Source organism: Diorhabda carinulata, chromosome 10 (genome assembly GCF_026250575.1).
Source record: "Diorhabda carinulata isolate Delta chromosome 10, icDioCari1.1, whole genome shotgun sequence".
Lineage (NCBI taxonomy): Eukaryota > Metazoa > Arthropoda > Insecta > Coleoptera > Chrysomelidae > Diorhabda > Diorhabda carinulata.
The window spans coordinates 12,639,081-12,666,370 of NC_079469.1; the positions used below are offsets into that span (position 1 = coordinate 12,639,081).

At 31.6% G+C, this 27,290-nt stretch overlaps 2 protein-coding genes across 3 annotated transcripts; one reads left to right on the forward strand and one right to left on the reverse strand.

Annotated features, from left to right (window-relative positions):
- Positions 1–177: 177 nt before the first annotated feature.
- On the forward strand, positions 178–16,688 carry LOC130898730 (F-box only protein 11). 2 transcript variants are annotated; one of them, XM_057808212.1, is made up of 4 exons: positions 178–283; positions 2,875–3,294; positions 3,354–3,634; positions 5,427–16,688. In XM_057808212.1, exons 3-4 carry the CDS (start codon positions 3,433–3,435, stop codon positions 8,027–8,029), a joined length of 2,805 nt encoding a protein of 934 aa, XP_057664195.1. In that variant the 5' UTR covers positions 178–283; positions 2,875–3,294; positions 3,354–3,432; the 3' UTR covers positions 8,030–16,688. The 2 variants fall into 2 exon arrangements, with proteins under 2 accessions (XP_057664195.1, XP_057664194.1); XM_057808211.1 differs by having other exon boundaries at positions 188–283; positions 3,361–3,634.
- On the reverse strand, positions 1,822–27,247 carry LOC130898733 (serine protease inhibitor 28Dc-like). Its single transcript, XM_057808215.1, has 4 exons — positions 27,032–27,247; positions 24,892–25,186; positions 21,534–21,996; positions 1,822–2,809 (listed from the first exon to the last, which is right to left on the reverse strand). Exons 2-4 carry the CDS (start codon positions 25,184–25,186, stop codon positions 1,915–1,917), a joined length of 1,653 nt encoding a protein of 550 aa, XP_057664198.1. The 5' UTR covers positions 27,032–27,247; the 3' UTR covers positions 1,822–1,914.
- Positions 27,248–27,290: the final 43 nt, after the last annotated feature.

The following is a 27,290-nucleotide window of genomic DNA, read 5'->3' on the forward strand; positions in this document are numbered from 1 at the left end:
GAATTGATACTTTTAATGGCGTCCTGATGCAGTAGCTGTACAAATTTCCATGTTAAAAAAGTGAGTGTTTTAAGATCAACTACTAGTAATATTCTCCTCTATCACACAAATAACAATAAAAAAAGAGAAAAAGAGAAGAATTCAAGGAGTGTCAAGTATCTCACAGAAGTCAAAATTGTCAAGGTTGTCTTATCCTGTCATCTGTCTTTACTTTTTAGTAGTTGTGTTTTTGTTTTAGTTGATTTAGGGCTACGGCATTTACCTCTCCGCAAATGGAAATTAGGTATTTATAGATATTTTTTGCTCATTTGATATATGATATAAAATATATGTGAAGTTCACTATAAAAATAATACGATTTTGGAACAATTACTGCAGTACGGAGATGGTCTGTCAACCGACCCCCAAACTAAATAGTCTTTGTTTCTACATATATAATGAAGATTATTAAAAACGCATTTTTGATAAAATAGATTGTGAAAATGATATTTATAATACATAAAAGTGATACATTGAATTTTAAAATTATCTGATATAGCAATGGCGGTTTTGGTTCGGTAAATTTTCTTCTTGTTTTTTAATCGAAGATTCCATAATTTTTGTGCATCATGCAATTTTAGAAACTATTTTAGTACTCCAATCCCATTTTCTTCTTACTAGTATTTGTTTTATTAAATTTTATGGTGAAATTGATGTATTACCAATTTGGTGGCCATTGTAGATATTAACCAGGATGTTCTATTGAGTCCACATCAATTTTTGATATATTATCTAAATTTCCATCTAAGCAGTATTAAAAATACAATTAGTGTAGATCTCACACTTTTCCATTTAAATAGATCAACATTAGTTAATATTAAATTTTACTTTAAAATCATAAGAATATTTCAGACATATTTTTTAATCTATTACTTTAGTTATATATTTGACAAAGAATATTGAAAATAAATTTGTAGTGATAATGGAGTAAAAATTGATACTTTTTCCATTCAGTAAGTTAAAATAAGACAATTAATTATATGGAGAACTGATGAGTAGTCTTTGACAACTCTATTGATAATATGTACATTATTTCACTTTAGTTCTTCTTGTTCATTTTACCTGCAAAATAGACATCTTACCTTACATTATATAAGATTCATTGCTTTGCAATCAACAATTGGTAAAGTGATATGATAAAATGAATTTACAAGGATGTTACAGAATTGCTTAGTATCTGCAGTTGCATCCATAGTTCTATAAGCCATTTAATATGTATTAATATCAATATTAGACTTAATTTGTAATCACTATTCTCACAATTTCAGCATTTAACTCTTTAAATCACTTCTTTGTATATTACTAAAACCTGTCATAAGTTATATGGTTTGATTGTATTTTATATAATATTATAGTTACAATTTTATATATTTGGTGTTGTTTATTCATAGTTCAGTGTGTATACATGTTTGATAAGTATACATAAAAATATAAATATATGAAAGAGAATTATTTTTTTAAAAACATATTAATTTTTTATTTTATATATTTCATCGCTCAAGTTCTAAAACCGCATATGTCCAAAAACCACAGAATGCCTGTATAATGTTTGAATGTCATTCAATTGAGAATTGAAAGATATACCTCTAGACAACTGAGACAAGAAGCTTGAAATCAATTCATGTTAACAAATTTTCAGTAACAAATTTATGTCTTATGATCACAATATAAATATAAAAGGCCACAGTTTTTATGCTCTCCCGAAAAGTTGTCATTTTTGACATTTTGGTGTTCAAACTTAAGGAGTGATATGCTTATATATAATGATAAATAAAAAATATATTTTGAAATGTATTTATTTATTAACTTGATTTACAATTAAGAGTCACTCACTTTTTAAATTGTAGATCAGCTTCGATACAGTTACTTACTTAATCACGAATTATTAAAATTTGGTGTAGGCTTCTCAACTGACCCCCAAAACATAATTGTTTTTGTTTCTTCATGTCTAATGAAGAATATGAAGGGGACATCTACTCTGAAGCTAATGGCATTTAATGATTTAAACAAGGTGACTGCCGTTGCAGCAGCTGCTTCTGTTCCAGTTTCTGTAATATCCATAAATACTTTATGAATTACTTTATCAACAGATAATCCTGGATTTTGATTGTTGTCTGAGTTTTGGTTATTGATAAGATTTCTGATGCTGTCAATAGTGTCGATTTGTGCAAATGCAACCCGTTTGTTTGGACGGATGTTTGCTTGCTTAGATCTTCTCATATTTACTGTGTCCTCACACATTGTAGTGTTATTGTTTGAGTTGAAAATATTGGTACAATTTATAGTACTCCCCATTCTATTGAATATTAAAACCTCATCAGGATTACCACTAATTGGTGCTATGGGATTTAAAACTGAATCTATGTGACGGATTTGTGTTAAATTTCCACCAGGTGATAATAGTCCTAGATTGGCTTCATATGGATTAAACAAACTTTTGACTCCCAATTTACTTAATACAGATTTTAAATCAATTGTACTTTCAATTCTCATTTTAGGAAGTAAAATTAGAGCATTTGTAGGAACAGTCTTTTCTGTCAAGTATTCCAAATCTGATGTTGTTAATTTCTCCTCAAATTCTTTCAATTTTTTTGCATTTGAGTTGAAGGGCATGATTATATACATTACGCTACCATTTCCTTGATAAGGAAATCCTAAAATTTCACAGCCTAATGTGACATCTTTAAAATATGGAAAATATCCAATATTAGCCATCATATCCACTTTTATGTCAGTAACTGTTTTCCGACCATTTGGAAAGAAAGGCCTCCTAGAAACAAAAAAAATACAATTAACAATACTATGTAGAATAAAATTTCTTATTTTTCTTTTTAGGTAAATACGGATGATGCCCTTAGAAAATGTGCAAACACAAAAGTCCTACAAGTATTTGCAGGAAGTTGAAACAGTTGCACAGGACATTTTAACACTCAAAGAGGAAAAAGTTGAAATTGCAAATACTCAAAATAAATTCAGAGAAGCTTTAACTGCTCTGAAGCACATTGACGATAGAAATACTTGGGTGCTAACAGGATCTACATACATACAACTACAGACAGATGAAGCGAAGTCTCTCTTACAAGATGAGATTAACAAAGCAGAGAACGATTTAAATATATTGCATAACAAAATTAAAACAAAGTCACAAGAACTCAGAGACTTGGAGCATCAGCCGAGAATTGAAGGATTGACATTGAAACCTATTTCTAACTTTGAAGCCAAAGCACTCAATAAAGCATTTGGATCTAGTTAATGGTAAATGTATTTTTTGTTTTCATATAAGGTATTCATTAGATAACTAATGAAGCTATCAGATTTTAGGTATCGTTTAAAATAACTTGAATATTACATAACTACTTGTAGTAGTCAAATAATTTGTTGAGTTTGACAAAAATGCCCAGTGCCTCTTTTATGGCGTCCAGATCGTATGTGAGAAGATCCAGACGAAAAGGAGCCAATAGGATACCTACACCGTCGAGAACCACATCTGCTGAACCATGTGAACCCTCTTGCCCTATTCAGCCAAACCAAAACATTCCAGCTACATTTCAAGCATTTCCTCATCTATCTAGTGTTAGTAGCACTAGTACAGGAGGTAAGAATATTTACAACAAAATCTTCATTTTATGTAAGTGTTTGAAAAACTGTTGGTTATTTTCTTGCCATAATTACTACTAACACAATTACTGAAGGTACCACCTTCCAGCATTCAATTTGACTCCAGTTTTACACTGAACCAAACAACACTGAAAGAAATGATCAATTCCAAACACTACATCAAACTTCAGACTAAAATATTGGTTTACAAGACCATAGATATATAAATGTTACTTTGAAACATAATATAATATGCTGTTAGGAAATTGGACAACTTTAATCTGAATTCTGTATATAAAATATCAAGATACTGAGTGCAGAAGTTTTGTATCCTATAAACATGCTTGGTATGGGGATGCTCATAACAAAATATTAGCTAATACGGTATGGGCAAAATATACTATTGTTCATGTGTAATAATACGGTATGGGCAATTATTACACATGAACAATAGTATATTTTCTTAAGCAGTGTTATACTTGGGACTCTAGTATGAAAAGGGGGAGCAATCTGCTGATGATCCGCTTCCAGAAGAAATGCTTAACAGATATTCCAAACCACTCTTCAATTCAATTCAATCTAATAAATCATAAGACATAGTTATTTAACTAACTCAATGATAACAGACTAAAACAGTTTATGGAAAGGAATGAAGTGTTACTTGAATGGCAGGATTTAGAAAAAACGTGGATGTGAGGATAATATTTTTGTTGTGACATCAATTCCTTTTTCAAATAATATGGTGTTAATAGGGTCAATCTCTGTTTGCTGAATTTATAGAACTAAGGCGATACTTGCAAATTATTGATTCCTATTGTTCTAAGAACAAGCTTGAAGTTTACCTGACAAAATAAAAATAGTTATTTTTCACAAATACCTAAATATCGTGCTCTAACAAGAATCCATTTATATAAATAACATCAACGCTCTATCAAATACAAATATAAATATATGGGAATTAATTTCACCATCAATTGATTTCAAACAATTTTAAACGTTAGCAAAAAAACCCGATTCTCACAAGGAGATTTAATTAAATGTATAGACTGCTTCAAAATCTCGATAGTTGAATTAATAAAACTAAAGTATTATAACGTCGCATAAGTGGTATTTGGGATCTATGTTACCTGAAAGAAGCAGAAACATTTGGACATACTTATTGTTTCTGCAAATATCAACAACTGTATACATAATTAGATCTGAACTAAGTTATATAGGTTAAGATACTTTATAATAAAGCAGGCTTTAGAACTTCTCCTAGAAATAAAATAAAAATCCCAATTGTTATATTCATTGAGCATTAACCCGCTCAATTAAATGGTATAAATCTGCTATTGGAAATTTAAAATATCATTGCATTGATCAACTATGCAATAACTATAAAGAACTTCACAGACAGAAGTTCAGTTTCTCAGGTCAAAAATCAAACAAGGATATCTGCCTGAGTAACAGTTGTTAATTTTCTATACCTTATTTCCAGTTTTTATATATATTTTTTTATATTCAGATGAGTTGATTAATATTATTGATGATTTATAATCAGGTCAAAAAACAGAAATTTGATCTTTTTTGTAATCTATTAATACTTATCAAATCTAAGTATTAATGATTTAATTCAGAGGGTATTATGAATATCAAGTCTATAATAGTTAGTTTTATGCTGACTTAGGGATACTCAAGATCTTGTAAATTTGAGAAGAGTACCTCAATTTATTTCAATTAAAATGTTTGAGTTGCAGTTTTGTCATTTAAAATATTGCTTCTTGTAGAACATCTCGTTATGATTTTAGGAGGTGGTGCAGTACCTGCCCATAATTCCCCATATGATTTGCGAAGGAAATCACCTTCCCATCACGATGGCTCCGGACCAAGCACTAGTGCAGCAACAGCGGGCTCCCCCACTTCCCCCGCCACTCCAACTATACCCGCCCAAGGATATTCTTCAGCCATGCTGCCGGCAAGGAAGAGACCCAGAAGAACATGTTCAGCAACTTATGAGACATGTACCAATACAGCAGCTCACTATCTGCAGTACGAGTTACCCGATGAGGTTTTGCTCACCATATTCAATTATTTATTAGAACAAGATTTATGCCGTGTAAGTCAAGTTTGTAAGAGATTTCAGGTGATTGCAAATGATACAGAACTTTGGAAACGTCTATATCAAAGTGTTTACGAATACGATTTGCCACTGTTCAATCCTGCTCCTTGTCGCTTTGAATTTGTGAGTCCAGAAGAATCTGATCTGGCTAATCCTTGGAAGGAATCTTTCAGACAATTGTACAGAGGTATACACGTACGTCAAGGTTATCAGGATATTACGTTTAAAGGTCGTAATCTGGTGTATTTTAATACAGTGCAAGGTGCTTTAGATTATGCCGATGAACGTAGCGGTTCCAACAGCAGTACCGGATCGTTATCAGGTTCATGTAGTAATCACTCTAATGAAGGATCGGTTCAGGGAGCATTAATATTTCTTCACGCTGGTACATACCGTGGAGAATTTCTCGTTATCGATTCCGATATAGCTTTAATAGGAGCCGCTTCAGGTAACGTTGCGGAATCGGTAATTCTCGAAAGGGAATCCGAATCGACGGTTATGTTTGTAGAAGGAGCTAAAAATGCTTACGCCGGTCATCTTACCTTGAAATTTTCGCCCGACGTTACTTCCACCGTACCACATCATAAGCACTATTGTCTCGAAGTTGGTGAAAATTGTAGTCCTACTATCGATCATTGTATTATTCGTAGTACCTCTGTTGTGGGCGCGGCTGTTTGCGTTAGTGGAGTAGGTGCTAATCCAGTCATAAGACATTGCGATATAAGCGATTGCGAAAATGTTGGATTGTATGTTACGGATTACGCACAAGGCACTTACGAAGATAACGAAATCAGCCGTAACGCTCTAGCCGGTATTTGGGTGAAAAATTACGCCAATCCCATAATGCGTCGAAATCACATACATCACGGTCGAGATGTGGGTATATTCACATTCGACAACGGACTAGGATATTTCGAAGCGAACGACATTCATAATAATAGAATAGCCGGTTTCGAAGTAAAAGCGGGTGCCAATCCGACGGTAGTACATTGTGAAATCCATCACGGACAAACTGGCGGTATATATGTTCACGAAAATGGTCTAGGTCAATTTATCGACAATAAGATCCATTCGAATAATTTCGCTGGAGTTTGGATAACCTCGAATAGCAATCCAACGATTCGCAGAAACGAAATTTATAACGGTCATCAAGGTGGGGTGTATATTTTTGGTGAAGGTAGAGGGTTAATAGAACATAACAATATTTACGGAAACGCTTTGGCCGGTATACAAATTCGAACCAACAGCGATCCGATCGTTAGACATAACAAAATCCATCACGGACAACACGGCGGTATTTACGTACATGAAAAAGGTCAAGGATTAATAGAAGAAAACGAAGTGTACGCCAATACATTAGCCGGCGTTTGGATTACTACAGGAAGTACGCCGGTTTTGAGGAGAAATAGAATTCATTCCGGCAAACAAGTCGGCGTTTATTTTTACGATAACGGACATGGAAAATTAGAAGATAACGATATATTCAACCATCTTTATTCTGGCGTGCAGATTAGAACCGGAAGTAATCCAGTGATAAGAGGTAACAAGATATGGGGTGGACAAAATGGAGGGGTACTAGTATATAACGGTGGATTGGGCTTGTTAGAACAAAACGAAATATTCGACAATGCCATGGCGGGTGTTTGGATTAAGACTGATTCAAATCCGACGTTAAAAAGAAATAAAATATTTGATGGACGCGACGGCGGTATTTGTATTTTTAATGGTGGTAAAGGTGTGTTGGAAGAAAACGATATATTCAGGAACGCTCAAGCTGGTGTACTAATTTCAACTCAGAGCCATCCCGTATTGAAACGGAATCGTATTTTCGATGGGCTCGCAGCCGGCGTTGAGATAACGAATAATGCAACGGCGACATTGGAATTCAATCAAATTTTCAATAATAGATTCGGGGGATTGTGTTTGGCGAGTGGCGTGCAACCAATCGTACGAGGCAACAAAATTTTCAACAATCAAGACGCCGTCGAAAAAGCTGTCGCAAACGGACAATGTTTGTATAAGATATCTAGTTATACGTCGTTTCCGATGCACGACTTTTATAGATGTCAAACTTGCAACACCACTGACAGAAATGCCATATGTGTAAATTGCATTAAAACTTGCCACGCCGGTCACGATGTCGAATTTATCAGACACGATAGATTTTTTTGTGATTGCGGTGCTGGGACTCTCACTAACCAATGTCAATTGCAAGGGGAACCTACTCAAGATACTGACACGTTGTACGATTCGGCAGCTCCGATGGAATCCCATACACTTATGGTTAATTAGAACGTGCTTCTTGTTAATTGCAAACGTACGCTACGGAAAATTGAATAGTGTGTTATAAAAAAGTACTGATAACTAGTGTGTTTATATTTGGTGGTTTCGTTAAATTTATGTTGAATTATATTGATTTAACTATTTAACTATTCATAATAGAAAACCAAAATGGTGATTGTGTCGATATAATCGCTGATCAGAACGTTTGTTGATTGCCTAAACTAACGATATTTTTCCGCTGGTATATAGTATAATTAAAAATAATTGTTTACAAATGGGAAGAGATCATCTTATTATGTTTTGCTACCTTTTTAGAGTCGTTCCTGGCTTTTTACTCCATGTTTTGAATGTCTCCTGAAAAAACTCTTGTATGTATTAATATTTTATTAAAAATATAATAATATGTATACAGAGAGTTTAGAAACTTTTCTACCAAGTGCAAATTACAAAAACTATGTGATTTTATGTTGGTTTAACTCAATTTACCTTTATCTAAAAGATTCTTTAATGGAGGTAGCGCCCTTAGAAGATGATGTTTTTTGAAGGTAGTCAGTTTTTGAAGGTATAACAAAATATACTGCTACCTACATTATCAGAATTTGACTAACTACAGAAGTTTTCTAAATCTTGGAATATTATTCAAAAACATTTACGAGGTGTTTAGAAATCGGTGCCAAAATAGGTTATCTCGAAAATTGTCTAACTCACTTCTTTCCAGTATCAATCTCATTTTTTCTCAATGCTAGAGGATTCTACTTTAGAAAATTGGGAGTTTTTATAAAAACTTGAAAAAAAAAACTGAAATTTGGCGCCACATTATGAAAACCTTTTATGAATTTTTTTGATGAATTCACAAATATTTGGGAAGATTCAGGTGCTATTTAGGGAAATTCTGTTCATTTTTGCCGGAATTTTAATTTCCATAAACATATTTTATCGTGTTTGTCAAAAGCTATCAAAACTTTTGAAACAATTGTAATAAAAACTAAGTTTCTAAACATCGGTGAAGTTTCATTGAAATTCATCATAGGTCTTAAAAAAGAAATAAAAAGGGAACATACCATCTAGTATCTGTAGTTTGCATTTGGTGGCAGTCTAATTATAACTATTTCTTTTGAATCCGTTGTTTTTAGTATTTTAGCATGAGGTTTCCATTATTTTTATTGTTCTGTAATTACACAGACATCGACATTCACAATTATACTGTCTAGTTTTGTGGGATGGAAGTTTCGACGAATCAGACAGTCTAATTGTGTGTGTTGGTGTAGAGAGTAGTGTTAGTAGTATGAATAACATCAATGGTTTCTGTATTCAACTTCTCCCATTTGTTTTAGCAGATAATTGATTTTGTCTAGTAAATTTTACCCAAACTTCCTCTTTGATTTTTTCACATGCTTTATCTACTTTTCTTTTGTGATTTTTATAGCACACACTCCATCCCTATCAATTCACAAAACACAATGTTCTTCGTTACAATTTATTCATTTTAAAACTTCCTAAGTGCTCTGGTCTCATCCCATTTGTCTATAGCTTAATATGTGTTGATCATTTTACAAATAGTTTTTGCATTGGGATTTAAAAAAAATGTCAAATTTTTCAAATTCAATATATATATATTATGAAGTTGCGGGTTGACTTTTTCACTGAACTAACCTTAAATAAGTGCCATATATTTATAGTCAGTTTTTGCATGAAACTATTGTAATTTAAAAAGGCATTAAGAAGCAAGTATTACCGTCAATATATCTAGCAAAATTCCAAAAGGCGTTAATTGATTTTCTAGGCACGATTAATTACGTAATTAAAACACTGCTGAGGATTTTTTTCAAAATGTCGTATGACCTGTTTGCACATTTCGTTAAAGTTTTTCATGATAACACACTGTTCACAGAATATTAGTTTCATATCACAAGATATTCCCTCGCATGTAGTGAAGAATTTGATTAATCATCATTTTCCAAAAAATCACAAATTTATGGTCATTAAATGAAATCATTATTGTGCCACATGTTTATTCTGTGAAATAATATATAATTTTATCATAGATTCTTTTATAGTTAAAAAAATACCAAATATCACATTGTGTGTACAGAGATAATTATTTATTATACAGGGTATTTCTAAATTCATGTTAAAAATGCAGATGATAGGCTTTGGAAAATTATTATTATTATAACGAAATATTTTCATTTCATCCTCTTGGATATATTTCCTCAAAATAAAGTTTTAATTTTTTTCTATTTAAATAATGATTAATTATCAGTTTATATATAGGATTTAACGTTACACTGCCTTTGAGGCTTATTTTTGTCATCAAAACACTACAGTATTTTATAAGAATTCCTGCTTCTAAAAGTTTCTCGAAAAAAAACATTTTCTGTATTGGCTTGTGATAGCTGGATATTTCGTTAACTAAGGATTTTTTTTGCTTCTCTCCTTCAGAATCCTCAGTGTTTGCGAGACGAAAATATCTTGTTATAAAGCCAGTGAGAAGATGTAGTATGTTTTCTTTCGCTCCAGGAAGAATCCACCAGTAATTATATTCCAGAAACTTTATTATAGGCTATTTTTTTTATGCTATAAAAAGCTTCTTGCCATTAAAAACTTTTCTGCTCCTAAGAATATTAAACTTGATTTCCGAATCTTGGGAAACTCAAATTTTTATTGTTATTGCCTTAATCATTGAGCTTTTCACTGCATTTTTGGATTTCATTTCTGAAGTTTCCGGGTATTGACAACTGGTATTTTTCCAATATTCCTGTTATAAGGAGGTGAAATTAGAATCCCTTACTTCAACTACTATCAATTTTTTTCATTCTCATAATAGAACTAATACAATCGATAAATCATAAGATGATTTTGATAAACTTATTGAATTGTATTTTATTTTCACTGAATCTATTAGCTCTAGGATAAAGATTAAGGGGTGTTTTGAAATAAATAGGCGTTTTAAGTGATATTAAAAAATTTCATTTAATTTACATTGAAGGAGAAAAATTAAAACTCATTTTCGTCCATCACCATTTATGGGAATTAACTCTTGAATCTTTTTGCGTGAATTTATAAGCACCTTGTATATATCATGAAGTATATTGACTTTAATCAGAGGTTGGGATAAAATAATTTCAGTTTTTCATGTGTTTCAAAGTGTAACCTTTTTAATTTAATTTTAAAATACTAATCATGGAATAAAAACTTGCTGCATCAACTTTGTTTCACGTTCAACCCAAGTATAGAGCCTTTTTCATACTCAGTCTTAAATAAATCGTCCAAAAAATTTTTATGGTCGACTTTTAGTTCTGTAGTGAAGTGATGAGTCGAAATATGTCGGTCTACCTCGATTTTTTCAAAGATTGACGACGTTTATTGATATCAAAGAACACTGGAGTTCACTTAAGGACTAATATCCATGTAAAATTATCGTGAAGCTAGTGCGGCAGTTTTTCCTTTTCGAAAATAAACAAAATGTGGCTTTTTGGAACCTTCATTGTTAAAGCAGATTAATTTTTGCATGAGTTACTTTGTACTCTAGAATTTTCTATAGTCTGCTGAACATCCTATCCTATATCATTAAATAAGTGTTATTAAAGATTTTTAACTCGAATGCCATGTGTTAAAACCGAAATTATTTTTCCCAAATTAATTATTTTTGTGTTATATAATATGTGATTATATGAGTCTCGTACCATCCAATCATTTTTTGTATAGATTGATTTTTTTGAGGAAAATTTAAATTTAATTTCTGTATTTGTATAGCTGGTTGATTCTAAGAATATGGAAATACACAATCACAATTTATATTTGATGATGATTGAAGTGAAATGAGGATTGAATTTGATGTGTACAAAAAAGTTTTACTTTAACATTATAATTGAAAGTATCTTATATAAATGTATTAATTGCTTCACATAGACGATGATTTTTATAAGAATTTGTATAGACACTACTGCATGAAAATGTGTTGCAATTTATATGGTGTGAAAAAAATGCCTAAAAATAGAATTGTGTGTAAGATTAATAATTTATTTTAAATACAAACAACTGTATGAAAATCAAACAATATTAAAATTCATTTTTATGCACATGTTTATGGTAATTGTGATTAATTGGGAATTTTTAATGTTACTCAGCCCAAGGGTATGTTTATGAATCGACTATAACTAGATATGGTTGGTGAGCTACGTCATTCAACATTTATACATACAACACGTTATAAAGAATGTCAGCATTAAACTTGATTAAGAAGTAAAATCTTTTTACTCTAAACGAATTATGAATCGGTCATGGTTTCTTTTTAATTCATATTAAAGTAACTACATTAACATGGAATTGGACGTGGGACTGTTATATACTTTATGTTGTATAATGGATTAATAAAGAAATAAAAATAACATAATATAACAACATAAAAAATAAAATGAAAAATTAGAGTTTTTTCAATTTTATGGTATAAGAAAACTTATTCCGCGCATAGCCATAACGCTATGTTTTGTTAGGGTGTTTAAGAACCCTAAAGTAAAAACAGAAATAGATGATTGTAGATAGTAGGAAAAATTTCTGACCGTGTTCATACATCTCTTGCAAAATATGCAGAAATCAGAAAAATCCCTGAAAAACCAAATATGGTTCCTATAGAACACCATGGTTTTTTTCTCTTCCTTTTTTCTTTTTCTTTCTTCTTTCTTTTTGGATGAGCCTAGCCTTAGTCATTCTACTTCATTAGAAATAATTAAAAGAATTCCTTCTACCGCTATGTAATCAAAAATTAGACATGACAGCAAAATGACAAAATATAATTGTTTTCACAATAGTGAATACAGCTTATTTTTGAGGCAACTAATATAACATATTCATTGCTCATTCATGTCATCCAGTTTTCCAATAATTTACTTTTACTTGAATATTTTTTTGTTGTAGGCATACATAACATCTCCTAATTCTTGTTTTGTTCATTGTACAGCTTAGATGTCGTTTTATGAAAACTTAATCAAATGATTGATGCCGCCTCCGAAGATCTGTACAAGATGTATTTGTTCCTCTAATATAAAGCATAGTGTGAAAAATAGACAGTGGCCATCGGTTTTTTCTTTTATTAAAGGTGTCCACATCACTTTTCTAGAGAAGCCAGGTTTGTTTTATTTTGAGAGGAATTCTTGTAGTTCCAACTTGTATTTGCTCAATCTTGTTATATTGTTTGTTATTGTTATATTCCTGTTTGTTTTCACTATTTGCCTACAAGTACATAGCAATGACTGAGTAGGTATTTGTAGCTTTTTTATCTCGTCCACTGTTTTTGCCACTGTATATATAAAGAATTGTATAAGTATTTCAATTGTGCACCTGTGAAACACATTCAAGCAACATTGACTACGTTTCCTTCCTTTGGATGCTGTCAAAATGTCAAACATTGTAGTATTTTCTCCTATGCAATAAACTTCCTGGGAGTTCTTATAAACTTATGTGAATAATTCAGTCGTAGCAGGATCTTTTTTATTTCCTTGGAAGTTTTATTATTAAATAGAGCTGTAAAAAAAGTCTTGTAATTGTTTGTGTCAAAAAGTGATTCGAGTTATGTTTTAGTTCTGATCTGTCAATCTACTTCCGTAAGTACCAATGAGGGTGTTATATTTTATTATTGTTTGAATCATTGTGTCACAATGCACAACAGCCGCCATATTTCCAGAGGATTTGGTGAAGCTCCCAGATTCCTAGCTTCATTCGGAATCTAGGTAGATGCATTACAAGGTTGTTTGCACGTATTTTTGAACTATTTATAACGATTCTTACTATAATGTTGACATTGTATGATTTCTAGAAGGTAACTGATTTAAGTCTCACGCATTGTCCTTGCCCTTGACATTGTCCATTAATTTTCTAGTGATTATTTCCTCGAATAACTAAGTTAGAATTTCTGGAACCGGTGCTGATATTCATACTGAACATACTGTTACCATTACACCAACAACACACACAGTCTGACGCGTTTCTATTACCAAATGATTGTCTTCAGAGACAATAAACAGTTTACCTTCAGTTTTTAAAGATTATAACTTGTTTATGGAAACGGGTGTAAGACAGTGTAATTGTGAGTGTTGGTGTGTAGTGTAAATATAGTGCCCAGTATTTTTTTTCAACTGGTCCTAACAATTTGCCTGTGTGAATCACCCCTAAATTTTTAACCACGTGATCGAGTATGTAAGCCATATGATGTGAAATAAAAAATATCATGAATATTATCGAGAACTGATCAGCATTGTGCGAAAGAGATAATTTTAAGGACGTGTTGGAAGGGATAAGACGATAGGCCAATCATCTATTGTTCTCTTTCTAAATTCAGTTGGATCAATATGTCTAACCTAACCTAACCTAACCTTTATAGTTAACCACAACTTTCCGGGTTATTATAAATAATGATCTACAATTTTATTAATAATTTCCAATTAATCACACTTGATGTATGATATAGTAAAAAAATTATTGAAAAAAAATTATATAATTTCATAGGCGACGCCTCTAAACTTGATGATAGATATATTTACAAATTCCTAACTTGATAATAATAATAGAAATTGCAAGGATAATTTGGGAATTTATATAATTGTGGAAAAAGTTTTAAATCTAAGAGTAATTTTTTAATTTTTGTTGTGTGGGAATCTATCTGTTAGTTAAAACTGTGGTGAGTGTAGTTCAACATACAATTTAACAAAATTGTCGGGTGAATATATTAAGGACATTATGTGTTTAATTTAAGTTTTTATCTTAGTCATGAGAAAGCATCAGCCTATTTTGGTTGGAGTGTTTCCACGAAATATTTAGATTTAAAAGTATACGTAAAGTGGTGAGCTCTATGGACATATCTCAAAAGAATGTCTCACATTCTTCTACTCTAAAATTTTATAAGTGTTTATTGTTGTGAGAATGCTTAGCAATATAAAAATTAAATGCACTGTTTAACCATAACGTTAAGTCTACTACGTAATGTCTGTCTACATTTTTCGAAAAAAAAAAGTAGTGCTATTAGCAGCTTGTAAACATTGTTGATTTGTTTTGTTTTAATCATCCAATAAAAACTTTTGGCATGACTCATAATATTTTTTCAATCTATTCACGGAGCTCCTTCCGTACATTAGTTTTTCGAAAATTTGATATAAATCGTATTATATATAAATAGTAGAAAATAGTGTATATCTAGGGGTGAAGGAGGCATAATTTATTTCACGTTTTTGAAAGTTTTGTTGGTTACGTTAAACTGAAAATCTGCTATATTGATTTTTATTGTAAAAAATTCAAAATTAGGCCTGTTACAATATATACGAGGGTAAGCCATGTCTTATTTACAGTCTATAATATAGAAAATTAAGGTGCAATTTCATAGTGACGCTCGACGCTGGCTTAGAGCCTCAAATGAGTTCGCGTGGTATAATTTCGACTGAGGCGCCATCTTAAATTATGGTCAAATATAAGAGCGTCAACCTTCAAAACGCTAAAAACACTAAAATATACCACCTCTATCAATAGATAATTCATTCAATAATTGCTTTATTAAATTCTTATTATAATTAGGTGAATTATTCTGATCGATGATTATATCTTACATCGTTAAAGTTATCAATAAAATACTATAATATATTTACATTACTCTTTTTCAGTACACTAGGAGCTAATAGCTGATAATATGGGTCAAGTTTTTTGCTACAAAACCCTATTTAAAAAAGCTAAATGATGTTCAGCTGTGACGCTCCATCTGAGGCAGCGTCGAGCGACAACATGAAATTGTACCTTTAGCAATAACTGGAAATGGATCATAGTATTGTTAATATTTATTTAAAAAAAAGCTGCAGTTATATTCTACACATATGAAATTATGTGTAAAGAATAAGGATACTTGTTGCCCGTGCTTCTTTGTGAATTGTATTCCTTTTTAACCAATAATATTTTGTCACCATTCAATAACTAATGCTTATGATCAAAATTCTTGCCGTTTTATCTTTTAAACGTACAAGAAATTCGTAATACGAGCGATATGATTCCCAAAACAAGTTTTTTACTGTTTCATAGTTTTCCTGACATGCTGGCTCTTTGGTATAAGTATTATAATTAACGTTTGCGGACGTTTTCATTAGCTTGTCGCAGTTATTTTCTAACAATCGTTTCTGGCAAGTTTAAATATTTTTTTTTTATTATAAATAATGGTGTACCTAAATTAAAACAATTGCCTTTCTGTATATCAACTAACAATACGAGTAAATAACATCACATACAAAATTGTCTTGTCTGTGATATTTGATAAGAAAGTTCAAAATGATTCTGATTTTCTCTCTAATTAGAATTGACGACATAACTACTCATTGTATTTGTGTAATTTTTATTTATACGTTGATTATATTCACTTTGAAATTTTTTAGATTAAAACAATCAAGAAAATTTAATTGATTTCTTTATCATAAGATTTGATTGAAAAAAATGAGAATGCCAATATTTTTAATGGATTTACGTTAGATAAAAGTCATGAAAAATTAATACCCGAAAGGTTGAAAAAATGATTATTAAATCAATGTTTATGTATTTCTTTCTATTTCTAAATAGTCGCAAAGGTAATGTAGTTGTTAGGTAAACACATAAATGTATTAAATTAAATTGTACAATAAAGGTTATACTCTTTTCTAAAGCTGTAGTTTCAATTCAAGTGCGCAAAATTTATTTTTAGTTAATTATATTCGTTTTCCATTTTCATGCTAATTATAAAGCCAATGTGATTATCATGGTATTGCAACCATTTGAAAAATTGTCTTAATTTAAATTACTTTAACTGCATAAAAACCATGGTCAGTCAGTCTTCATTCAAAATGTAAAAGAAACTAATAAAGTAGAATATTATTTGACTCGAAATTCGTTTAAATGGAAATTTACCACAAATACCACTTGAAACGTTAGCAACGCCCATTTTACATTTGAAGATTTGAATACTACATTTGACTTCCTCAGTTCTAGACCATTTACTCCCATACCCGATAGTCCAATAACCCAACAAGTAGACCGGGAGGGATTGGACCAATGATTGTCCGCAATTTTCTGATTCTTTTGGAGTACTGAAAGAGTATAAAAAGTACTTACGATTCTTGGAAAAATAATTGGGTCTCCATCGACATTTTTCTGGGAAAATGAGATTTTCTTTGTTCTGTCGCGATTCTCTGCTACCTGCCATGTTCATGGAATGATAGTTTATCATCGGTCTTATTATCAAAATTGTTTTGGCAGGAGGGTGACAAGGATTCTAAGGGATAAAATATATGAAAATGCAACGAAATCAATCGATTAAATCATGACAAGAATTAGAAAATCGCTGCAAAACGTACTTCAAAAATTTCATTTTCACAATAAAAAGTCAATGGGAACTTGAATAGTTTTCTAGGAGTCGTAAGTACTTACTATATTCTTTCAGTACTCTAAAAGACAGGAGTCAGAAAATCGCGGATGAACTTCTGTCCAAAGTCTGACCCAAACACTGAAGACTGTCTCACTATCAAAGTCTTTAGTACATACGAGAATTGCCACTTGAGTTTTAAGATATAGCAACATTGATGTAAATATGTCAAATCTGACATTGCCATCATGAAGTTTAACATTTTTAATGATGAACGTGCTCAGAATGTGTTGTCATACGAGTGTTATTTGAGCTGCCTACAGATACTTGAAACATTTTCGTGCAAATATTTTTTATGACTTTTGAAGTGGATTAAACCAACAGCAGTGTGCCAATCAACTGGTTTCGGTTTTTGGTGATGAAGTACCACCTCGAGCCACGGTAGTTTGCGAAGGTCGTTCAAAAGCGGCTGTTGTGGAGGAGAACATCGATGATATGCATAAACTGATATTGCAATTTCGTCAAAAAGATTTGCTCGCGTTGAATACCGCATAATTTGACAAACAGGTGTCGATTGGTACAAAGCAATGCTGAAAAAATTCAATCTCGGTGCTTCAAAAGAAGTCTATAAGATCGTAACAGACGACGAATCATGGATCTATGCATATGAACCCGAAACAATCGACTGGATGGGCCTTTCAAGATGAGCAATATACAACAAAAGTTTTTCGCGCTCGAAGCAAATGGTCGTCGGTTTTTTCGGAATAACTGGACTGTCGCTACCGTTCCATTAAAGCAACGAAGACTTCCAATAGAGTTATTAAACGTTCAGTGACAAAACTTTACTCTCTATTTTAGTTTACTAGTATTCTTTCATCGTTTTTATTTGATTATAACAATAACCGCCTACGATATGTTTTTTATAGTCACGTCTCCATTCAACGGGACCGAATCTTTTGTATATACTGTATCTCTTCATATTTGTATAGGTTCCTTGGAAAATTAAGAGACATACTCGACTTTTATGTTAGAAATTAGTCTTTTGTTAAGCAGGACTAAACCTGCAAGTAATAAATGTGATTGTTATTGGGTTGTGGCAATAAAAATTCAAAGGATACTCTTTTTAATATATATTGCGACCATGTATTCATCATCAGGGACTCTAAATATGGATTATAAAAGTAAATACATTGTACCAAAATACTAGAAATTACTTAAATTAATTAATCGAGGAATGCGGTATTTGAACGGTTATAAAATATTGAATACATACAATTCTAAAAACAACTTTCAAAATAACAGTAGATATGGATATTGATTTTGTTGAATTTTGTAAATTTCATTTGTTTTTGAAAATGAAACACGTCAAATTTAAGTTAAATTAAGTGGTTAGGGATCCAAATAGTGCTTAGAATGATCAAATTAGTTATTGTTTTGGATCGATTGGGAGCTCGTGTAGCACCGACTTTAAATTGAGCTTTCTCATAACCAAATATTTATTCATGATACGTCCAACATTCCTTTGATATCTTTAAGGTCTCCGCTATCTCAATCAGCTTCATTTTACGGTTATCCGCAATTATTTGGCGGACTTATTTTATATTTTCGTAGGTGAACGCCTTTTTAGAGTTTGAAGTTCAATAAAAATATTCTTGTTCTTGTTGTAGGTGTCCAATTCAGGTTTTACGAAGTATTCTTAAAATTTGTTCATAATTTGTTGTTTTGATAATCTAAAAACATTTTGACATACTATTTTGTGTTACGTCAATTTCCACCTTGTCAATTATTAAAATATGAAATTTTTATTGTGCGTTTTATATTAATATTAATTAAACTGAATGAAGAAAAAACAACTTACCTTCGAAACTTGATTCCTAAATATTTATTTTTAGCGATATCAAAGCAACTGCACGCTGCACAACTAACTATTTTTTTTTTTCAAATTGCTTTTCAATTGATATTGTTTCAAAATTGTCTTGAACAAATAAATCATCGTCATTAGAGTTACGCCCAAGCAACTAAAGTTACTTCTGATTACTTAAATAGTAATTTCTATCAAATAATATAGAATGTATATACAGAGTGAATTTTATGTATGGAACGCCTCAATTATCTGAGAAACGGCTTGTACGATTTTTATAAATTTTTGTGTACAAGAGTATTTTCATATGGCCGGTATTATGGTGGGATTTACATTGTTGTCGGAACTTTCCTTTTTTTCGGAAAAATAATGAACTTTGTTATTTCAAATGGATCACCCTGTATATTTTTCGCTTTTCGAAATCCTTAAGAAATACTTATTATTTTTCATCTAAAGTTTATATTTATATAATATACAGAATAAATTCCCTCTTTTATGGCCCGGAAACAAATAGGTCATCCCTTTTTTTTTTGACCTAATATATGTGGGTATGAATTGGTTAATGAAATCGATTCGTCCCATATGAACTAGAATAGCTCTGTTAGAAAGAAAATACATTTTTTTCTATAATGAAATCAACCTGGTACCTGGCAAAAAAATGAGTTATTGAAAACAACTTTCTTTCACCGTGAGAAATTTGATATTGTCAATTAAATTATTGTCATCTGTTTGATCCTTATAAACACCTATATAAATACAAAATAAAAACTCGGCAAAACTCTTTAATTAATATGCCACAAACATACTCGTATGTGTTTTCTCAACGAAATGTGATTGCAAAAGTTTAACCACATCCTACATTTAAGTCAATATTATAGAATTTCTGGAGTCTAGCAATGCCTCATTTTATTCGAATTGAAATGGACACCCTACAGTCTAAAATTATTATATTGAAATATACCAGAAAACATAAAAGAACAAATAAATATCTGTTTTACAATTGTTCGGATTTTTTTCCAAATTATGATCTTTTGTCTTTGTAAAAACTTCAATACCCATTAAAAATCTTATACCCGAAGTAACCGAGTAGAAACTTCTTCCTATCATAGCTGAGTAAATAAAATAATTCAAAGAATTGCTTCGAATCTTGATTACAGCTTATATAATAGGCGCCTGTTTTTTAAAATTTTTAGTACGTACTGTTGAACGATTTTGTAGCGGCAAGTTTGGAAACTACTTTTCAGAGATAAAATTACAAACGTAAACGACGAATTTAAAGTTCAATTTTGTCAACGCTTACTGAAAAATGTTATGATAAAAGTAATGCAAGTTCAATTTTGAAAAAAGGCAAAAAGTCGTCACACAAGGAAAAACTGAGAGAATTAATAAAACCAAAACTTGATTTTGAATACTTAAAAGACTACATAATTAAAGTAAGTCGAACATGAAGTTACTTAGTAAGAACATCTGTTTGTCAGTCCCAGTCTTAGAATCAGTCAAATTTATTATTAGTGCTCCTTTAAACGAGATGGTGGGTTAATTCGATAGACGTTTGGAATTTTGTGAAATCATAATGAGGCATCATAATTTTTTTGATATTGTAGTAGTACAATTGTCGTTATTGAACTTTGAATCCCCATTGGATTCAGACCAAACACACTTTCCGCAGTAAAAAAATTGATGTTTGGGTAGGAATCGTCAAGAAAGATTTGCTGGCCCTTATTTCTTTCGCGGGAATTTAATAGCTGAGCAATACTTGCTACATCTTCGTACGGCAGTCCTTCCGGACCTCATTGTGACTTTTTCGGTTCCAAATAATAGGGAAAACCTGGATCCCACAATTTCGTTTCAATAAGATGATTACCGACCACATTATGAAATGAATCGCAGATGATCGAACACTCTGTAACTCAGGTTTACTATTGTTTGACAGGTTTTATAAATTTTGTTTCGTCTACACTCTATATAAAAGATAATTGGAATTCAATAGAGTAAGGACATATTGAATCATATTACGAAACTCTGTTGGATAAAATATTTTTCAAGTCTATAATCGGAAATCATATGTTTGGTTTGAAACGGAGTTAAGCAAATCTTTTCACAGTTCGAGTTAATTTCGAAATATGGACTTTAAAGATGTCTATTATTTTTGTCGGTACCATTTTTTGATATTTCTTAGAATAACCTATGTACCGATGTTTGTCGAAGTACAGGTACACCCTGTTTATGTTTCTTTGAAAGATAATAAATAGTATTTCATAGAAATTATGTATGCAATATTAATATACCTTGCTGTTTGCCCTTCCAAAAATGGATGTTCCCACTTTGCCTTGAAGTACATAGCACTAGCGACAACAACTTTGGTACCTGGAGACGGAGCTTCAGTCAGTATATCAGTGATTTTTCCAAAAGTTCGATCGGAAACCCAAGCGTTCACAAGTTGTAATGCTTTTAAAGGATTACTTTTAAAATCCACATTCAAAACTTCATTTCTATAGAGATTTTCTGCTGTTTCTTTATAAAGTTTTCTAATGGGAAAGTTGTTTTGAACGAATATTGCGGATGCTAACGTAATTTGTTGACCCATCACCAATCCTGCAGTTGATTCGATTTTCAGGATCATCCTACCGAGTTCTTCATGAACTCTTTCCGAATTGTTCTCGATATCGATCCCCGTAGCCAATCCCAAAACTTCAGCAAGTTCCTGAAAAGTATTTCCATTTGATCCTAGTAATATTAAAGCCAAAGCACCTGAAAAAAAAATGATTCGCTTAAGCTCAAATAGCTCAAATAAAATTTTCTGCTTGTTCGCCTTACATCGCGATTCGTATCAGAAAGCTCGGTTTTTCCTAATTTAGCACACATTTATGATGCGCGTAGATATACAAGGTATGTCGATATTCGACCGATAACTTTTTAGAGATAAAAAGCCCTTGGTAATAATTGATTCAAATTAAGGTGGGAACATAGTTCCTCTAAATGCTCATATAAAAAAAATTAAAAAATAAACAAGAAAGTTTTTTTCATAATGATTTTTATTTTTCTTAGTCTTCTTTAAAGTCTATACACTTAGCCCTCGATGTTCTAATCTTGCCCTTCCAATTAATAGTTGCCGTCTTTCTCATCGAAATAGATTTTACGTATGCCATATCTCTCCTGCAAGTCAAATTGCAACGTAGCGAAGCAGAAAATAGTCGATGTGTGTTAAATCTGGTGAATACATGGCCTATATTCGCTTTTCTCAGGTGCAAGATGATGCTCCATTTGGTTTTAGTTGTCTCCAACAAAAAAACGTTTGAAATTTCATAAATTTGCTGATTTCTTTGTAGCCAATCATGTGAGACATGATTATTATTAAAAATTGAAAAAATTGAGATTTTCAACAGTGAGGGTATGTTTTTATGTCTAGTGAAAGGTGTACGTACTGTACCACATAACTTGTTTCTAATATATGGTTTCGGTTGACAGCACACTGTACAAAAGTACTGCCACTAAAGTAGGATTTGTCCCTTTTGTAATTGAATCATACCATCTTTGACAAAAGTTGTCATAGATATTACTCTTTTCTCAGACACCTGAAAGTAAAATAGGTAATGCTATATACAGTTGTTCAGAAATCAACAAATTTGATTATTTGTGAAACCATAACATCAATTCGATTCTATTTCCTCATTTTATTCCATATTTAATAATAATAGTAACAAAAATACTCACTTTATTTATGTTCTAATGATAAGCTGCAAAACACAGTTTGTTCAATTGAATATTGCCTTGAAATATATAACCACAAGAAATATATTCAATGTAAATGAAATTTGATTGCAATTCATATACATGTTGTTAAAATTGATACCAACAATACACTTTCAACATAACAATTACCAATTATTCATGTCATAATAATAATAATATAAACAAAATAATGTAATAAAATATTACAGTTTTCATAGTACTTTGGAAGATACTAAAAATATTATACTTGGATATTTCTTAACAATATTATAAAAAATTCATTGTATACCAGGATCGTAGAGAATTTTTGTAATATAGAACAAGTCTGCTCGAATCTTTTTAACTTTTCCAAATGATATTTGCCGTCGTTTTCCTCGAAATGGGTGTTTATTCATATGATTACAATCTTGTCCGATTGTAATCGTTGTAAAACTTTGAGGCCGGGAAACATAAAATTGTCTGGGCCAGATGAATGGTGAATGTGGCGGGCCGCCAACCAAGTCGAACTGCTATTCGTAATTTTTTGCCGTGGTGAAGTGTGAAAAGGTGCGTTGTTCTGATGGAAAAGCAATTTCTCCCTTTACCTTATTAAACTAAGATGCGTAATAATCTCCTGTTTGAATATAGTTGATAAACACAATCCCATGACTATCCCCAAAAACAATCGCCATCACTTTTGCGGACGATGAATACATCAATATATTGATTCACTTTAAAATTGTCAGACATTTTTAATTTTTGCTACATAGGTACTGAACTAAACCTTAATTTGCATTTATTACACAAAGCAAATGGTCCTTAGTTATAGAAACAGTAAACCACTAAATGTTTTTCGAAGTTCTCAATTAACAAAAATTCGCCCCTGTCTAAATATAAAAATTTATAAATGGAAAAACTTCTTGATTGCTGCATGGTCCAAATCCATGGATTATGTGAATTCTCCCTCTGAAATATTAGCTACATGGGTAAGAAATTGCAATTCACAATCATATATTTTTTTCTTCGTCTTCTGTTTCGCCTGTGACATTTTGAAAAACCGCCTCCCTATAATTGTTGGCTTCCAGCCAAGTGCCTCATCTTGTAATGATAGGTTGACGGGGAAGAGGAGTGTTCGGTAATTTTTGTTTATGGAACTGAGCTCTCATAGGTGCTTAGAGAAAGGTTTGAAATGTTGCAGCCTCAGTTGCTGCTTATCAACATCTTTTTTGGGTATATTGGGTTCAACTGTGGCTTGGTTCGGCTAAACCCTACAGGGTTTATGTACATGTACTTTATTGGTGCTTAAAAATACATCAGCTTTATCATTTTTATTGGTAGAATCTATTCTATAATCACGTCCTCTTTATCTGAAGTTGGAAATATTGAATGGTCGTTCTTATTGGTAGTTTTTGTCAGAAAACATTTTTTGATAAGATATACCGTTTGTGACTTAATTTAAGGCAATAAGTGTATCTCATAATTCTGTAATTGTATATAACTTATACGATCGATCGCCTCATCGTTGGATTGGCAGAGAAGGAACATACGAAATCTCTTATAATTTCACTTATTCCGTTAATTGCTAACAGTTATAAAGTATAAAGAATTTGCGGATATTTTATGTCCAGACAGTACCAAATCTTGAGCCGTACTGCCAGTCTTCTGGTGATGATCTGTTGCTACCCACGGATTTGGGCGTTAGATGGGATTAGAAGTATAGTTTAAATGTTTATATTTTAGGTTCAACAGTATTACTTATTAATAAAATACACACATTTCAAGACGGTTATTTTTCGGTTAGTGTTCAAAGAAAAATCACGATTTAAAACCTATCTGTACGTAACAAATATGAGAAAAATATTTCATTAAAATGAAATGAAGTTCTTTCAAAGGAATGCGAGCACAAATAATTTATTATATTCAGAAAATACATACCAGCAATGTTTAACGGAGCAAAGACAATATTGTTGGCAAATTTTGTATCTTGATAGGCTTTATTGATGGCTAAACTTAGATTAGCGATACCTCTTGATATTACACGATTAATATATTGTTCATATAAGTTTTTATCTGCAAAATTGTTGGTATTTGATATACCTAGCGGTGATGAGGAGATCTTGTACATTTTATCCTCATATTCGTCAGGAAAATATATATTTGTATCTGTTTCTGCATAAACCAAAATATATGCGGCCGATACAGCTAATATCAGTGAAGGTGTGATGTACATCTGGAACAATTTAATCATGTTATTAGTTGCAATAAGACTGAATTTTGGAAGGATGTATCATTCGCATTCTTTTCATGAATATTGTAATTATTAATTTGAGCTATATGATATTTTTATATGGCTGTAACTAGATATAATGTAGACCAGAAAATACAACGTTGTTAAAAGTAATTAATAACATGACAAAACTTGTTCACACATATAGGACGCCCCGAATACTGAAAGCATTGCAAATGCTTCTTCTTTCAGCCATATAAATTTATCTGGCAAACTAGCAAAACAATTCAGTATTTCATTGGATTCATCCTGAGGACTACCTTCTAAAACTCTTTCTAGTTTCACAACTTTATTTTTCCATGAGCGAAAAAAGACTAAAATAAATGCTGATAAAATTTGTCAGATCTAGTTTTATAATGCAACCTTTTTTATTAAAATCTTGACATCTTTCGGCAATTTTTCCTTTCAGTGAAGTCATATAGTTTAACAGCGCCTCATTGAATGCAGCATTATCACAATTGATATTGCAATTAAATACATCTATTTCTAGGATCCTACAAATAGTTTGACCCATTTCTTGCTACATAACGCTTAGTTAGTCGACATGATTTGCTAAATCATTTAGGAACATCAACTTACATATTCGTTCTTCATTATGTGGTTCAGGGAAGAGTCGAACTGATTTTTGTGCAACCAAAATGTCCTAATTTCTCACAAATATAGAAAGTACTATACTGTGTGTCACTGAATAACTGATGTTCTCCATTTGTTCTGAAATCGCGTGCTGTAAGAAGAGACACAACTTCCGTATGTGTCCTTTTGTAATTGAGTTTAGTCCTCGTTTCTTAAAATGTTTAACGAATTCTGATAGTATATCTTCTCCTTTTGTCGTTCCTTCGAATGGTATCAGACACATCAGTTATTTATATATATATATCATTTTGTTTAATGGGATCGACTTGTTGTACTGCTCGTTTATTCGGAAAATCACCAAACAGTACATCCTCACTCCTCAAAAACGTTTACTTCATAAATTCCCCATCGGTTGAAGGTCCTCCCTTTTCTATTAATTTTGAAACTGCATTCTGTTGAGCAGAGTTTTTCCTCTATTAACTTTGATATTTCTGAGGAGGGTGGACGAGAGGGCGTCTCATTTCCTGAGGCCTCGTCCTATTTGGAATTCACTTTGCTCTTGGTCTCAGCTAACGTCATCTACATCAGGCGAATAAATTTCAGAGGAATGCCAAATAGACGCATAGTGCTGCATAAGCAAGATTGATCAACACTGTCATAAGCTTATTTGTAATTTATGAAGAGCTGGTGTACGGAAATATTGTGCTCATAGCACTTTTCCAATAGGCAGACAACACACATGCTCGAGAACCAAGTACAAGTGAACAAATTAACTTATAGAGTGTAATCATATATTTTGATTGTAAATTAAATATCCATAACAATATGTAATGTTCAAATTCATTTTTCTGAATTCTTTTTTGTGATAATCACTTGTTTCTATCAATTTATTTCCTACTTCATTCCATCACGTTTGTATTGTTTCTACCCCGTTTCTGCGAGTTTCAGTGTCAGAATGCAGTTCATCAAATTGACCGAAAATGTGGTAACAAGTCGTGTTGAAAACTTTTATGTTCAAATACACTTTAATAAGGTATTGTTTCTTCCAATTTGTTTCTTATCGATATTATTTCAATATTTCTATAAATATTTACAAATTCATGTTTTTGGATGGAGAATATTGCAGTATCTTACAATTTGTGACGGTTTTGTTTTCTGTTTATCACTGTTTACGATACAAGTTCTAGGTTAGTACCGAAGTGAAAAAATACTCACATTTCATATGCTGTTTCAGAATAATGCAGATACAAATGATGTTTTACGAAGAACACAATTTTTGAATAGTACGCGGAAAACAGGAGAATTATTGAAAAAACCACATTACCACTATAAATGTAAATATCACCTTTTTATTGAAAGAAACAGATATAAATCGCGTCTAGATTCGGAATCTCATGTGCATAATAAAACATGACCTTCTAATCCCCTTCCAACTCTTGACGAAATTATCAACACTTTCTGTTTTATTCGTTTT

Bases quoted from the DNA above. Each gene is read 5' to 3' on its own strand.
- LOC130898730 (XM_057808212.1), top strand. From the start codon at position 3,433: ATGCCCAGTGCCTCTTTTATGGCGTCCAGATCGTATGTGAGAAGATCC. The intron at 3,635-5,426 runs GTAAGAATATTT...TTATGATTTTAG, and splicing joins TAGTAGCACTAGTACAGGAG to GAGGTGGTGCAGTACCTGCC.
- LOC130898733 (XM_057808215.1), bottom strand. From the start codon at position 25,186: ATGTACATCACACCTTCACTGATATTAGCTGTATCGGCCGCATATATT. The intron at 21,997-24,891 runs GTATGTATTTTC...TTTTTTTTTCAG, and splicing joins TGCTCCGTTAAACATTGCTG to GTGCTTTGGCTTTAATATTA. The intron at 2,810-21,533 runs GTATATTAATAT...TTTTGTTTCTAG, and splicing joins TTGGAAGGGCAAACAGCAAG to GAGGCCTTTCTTTCCAAATG.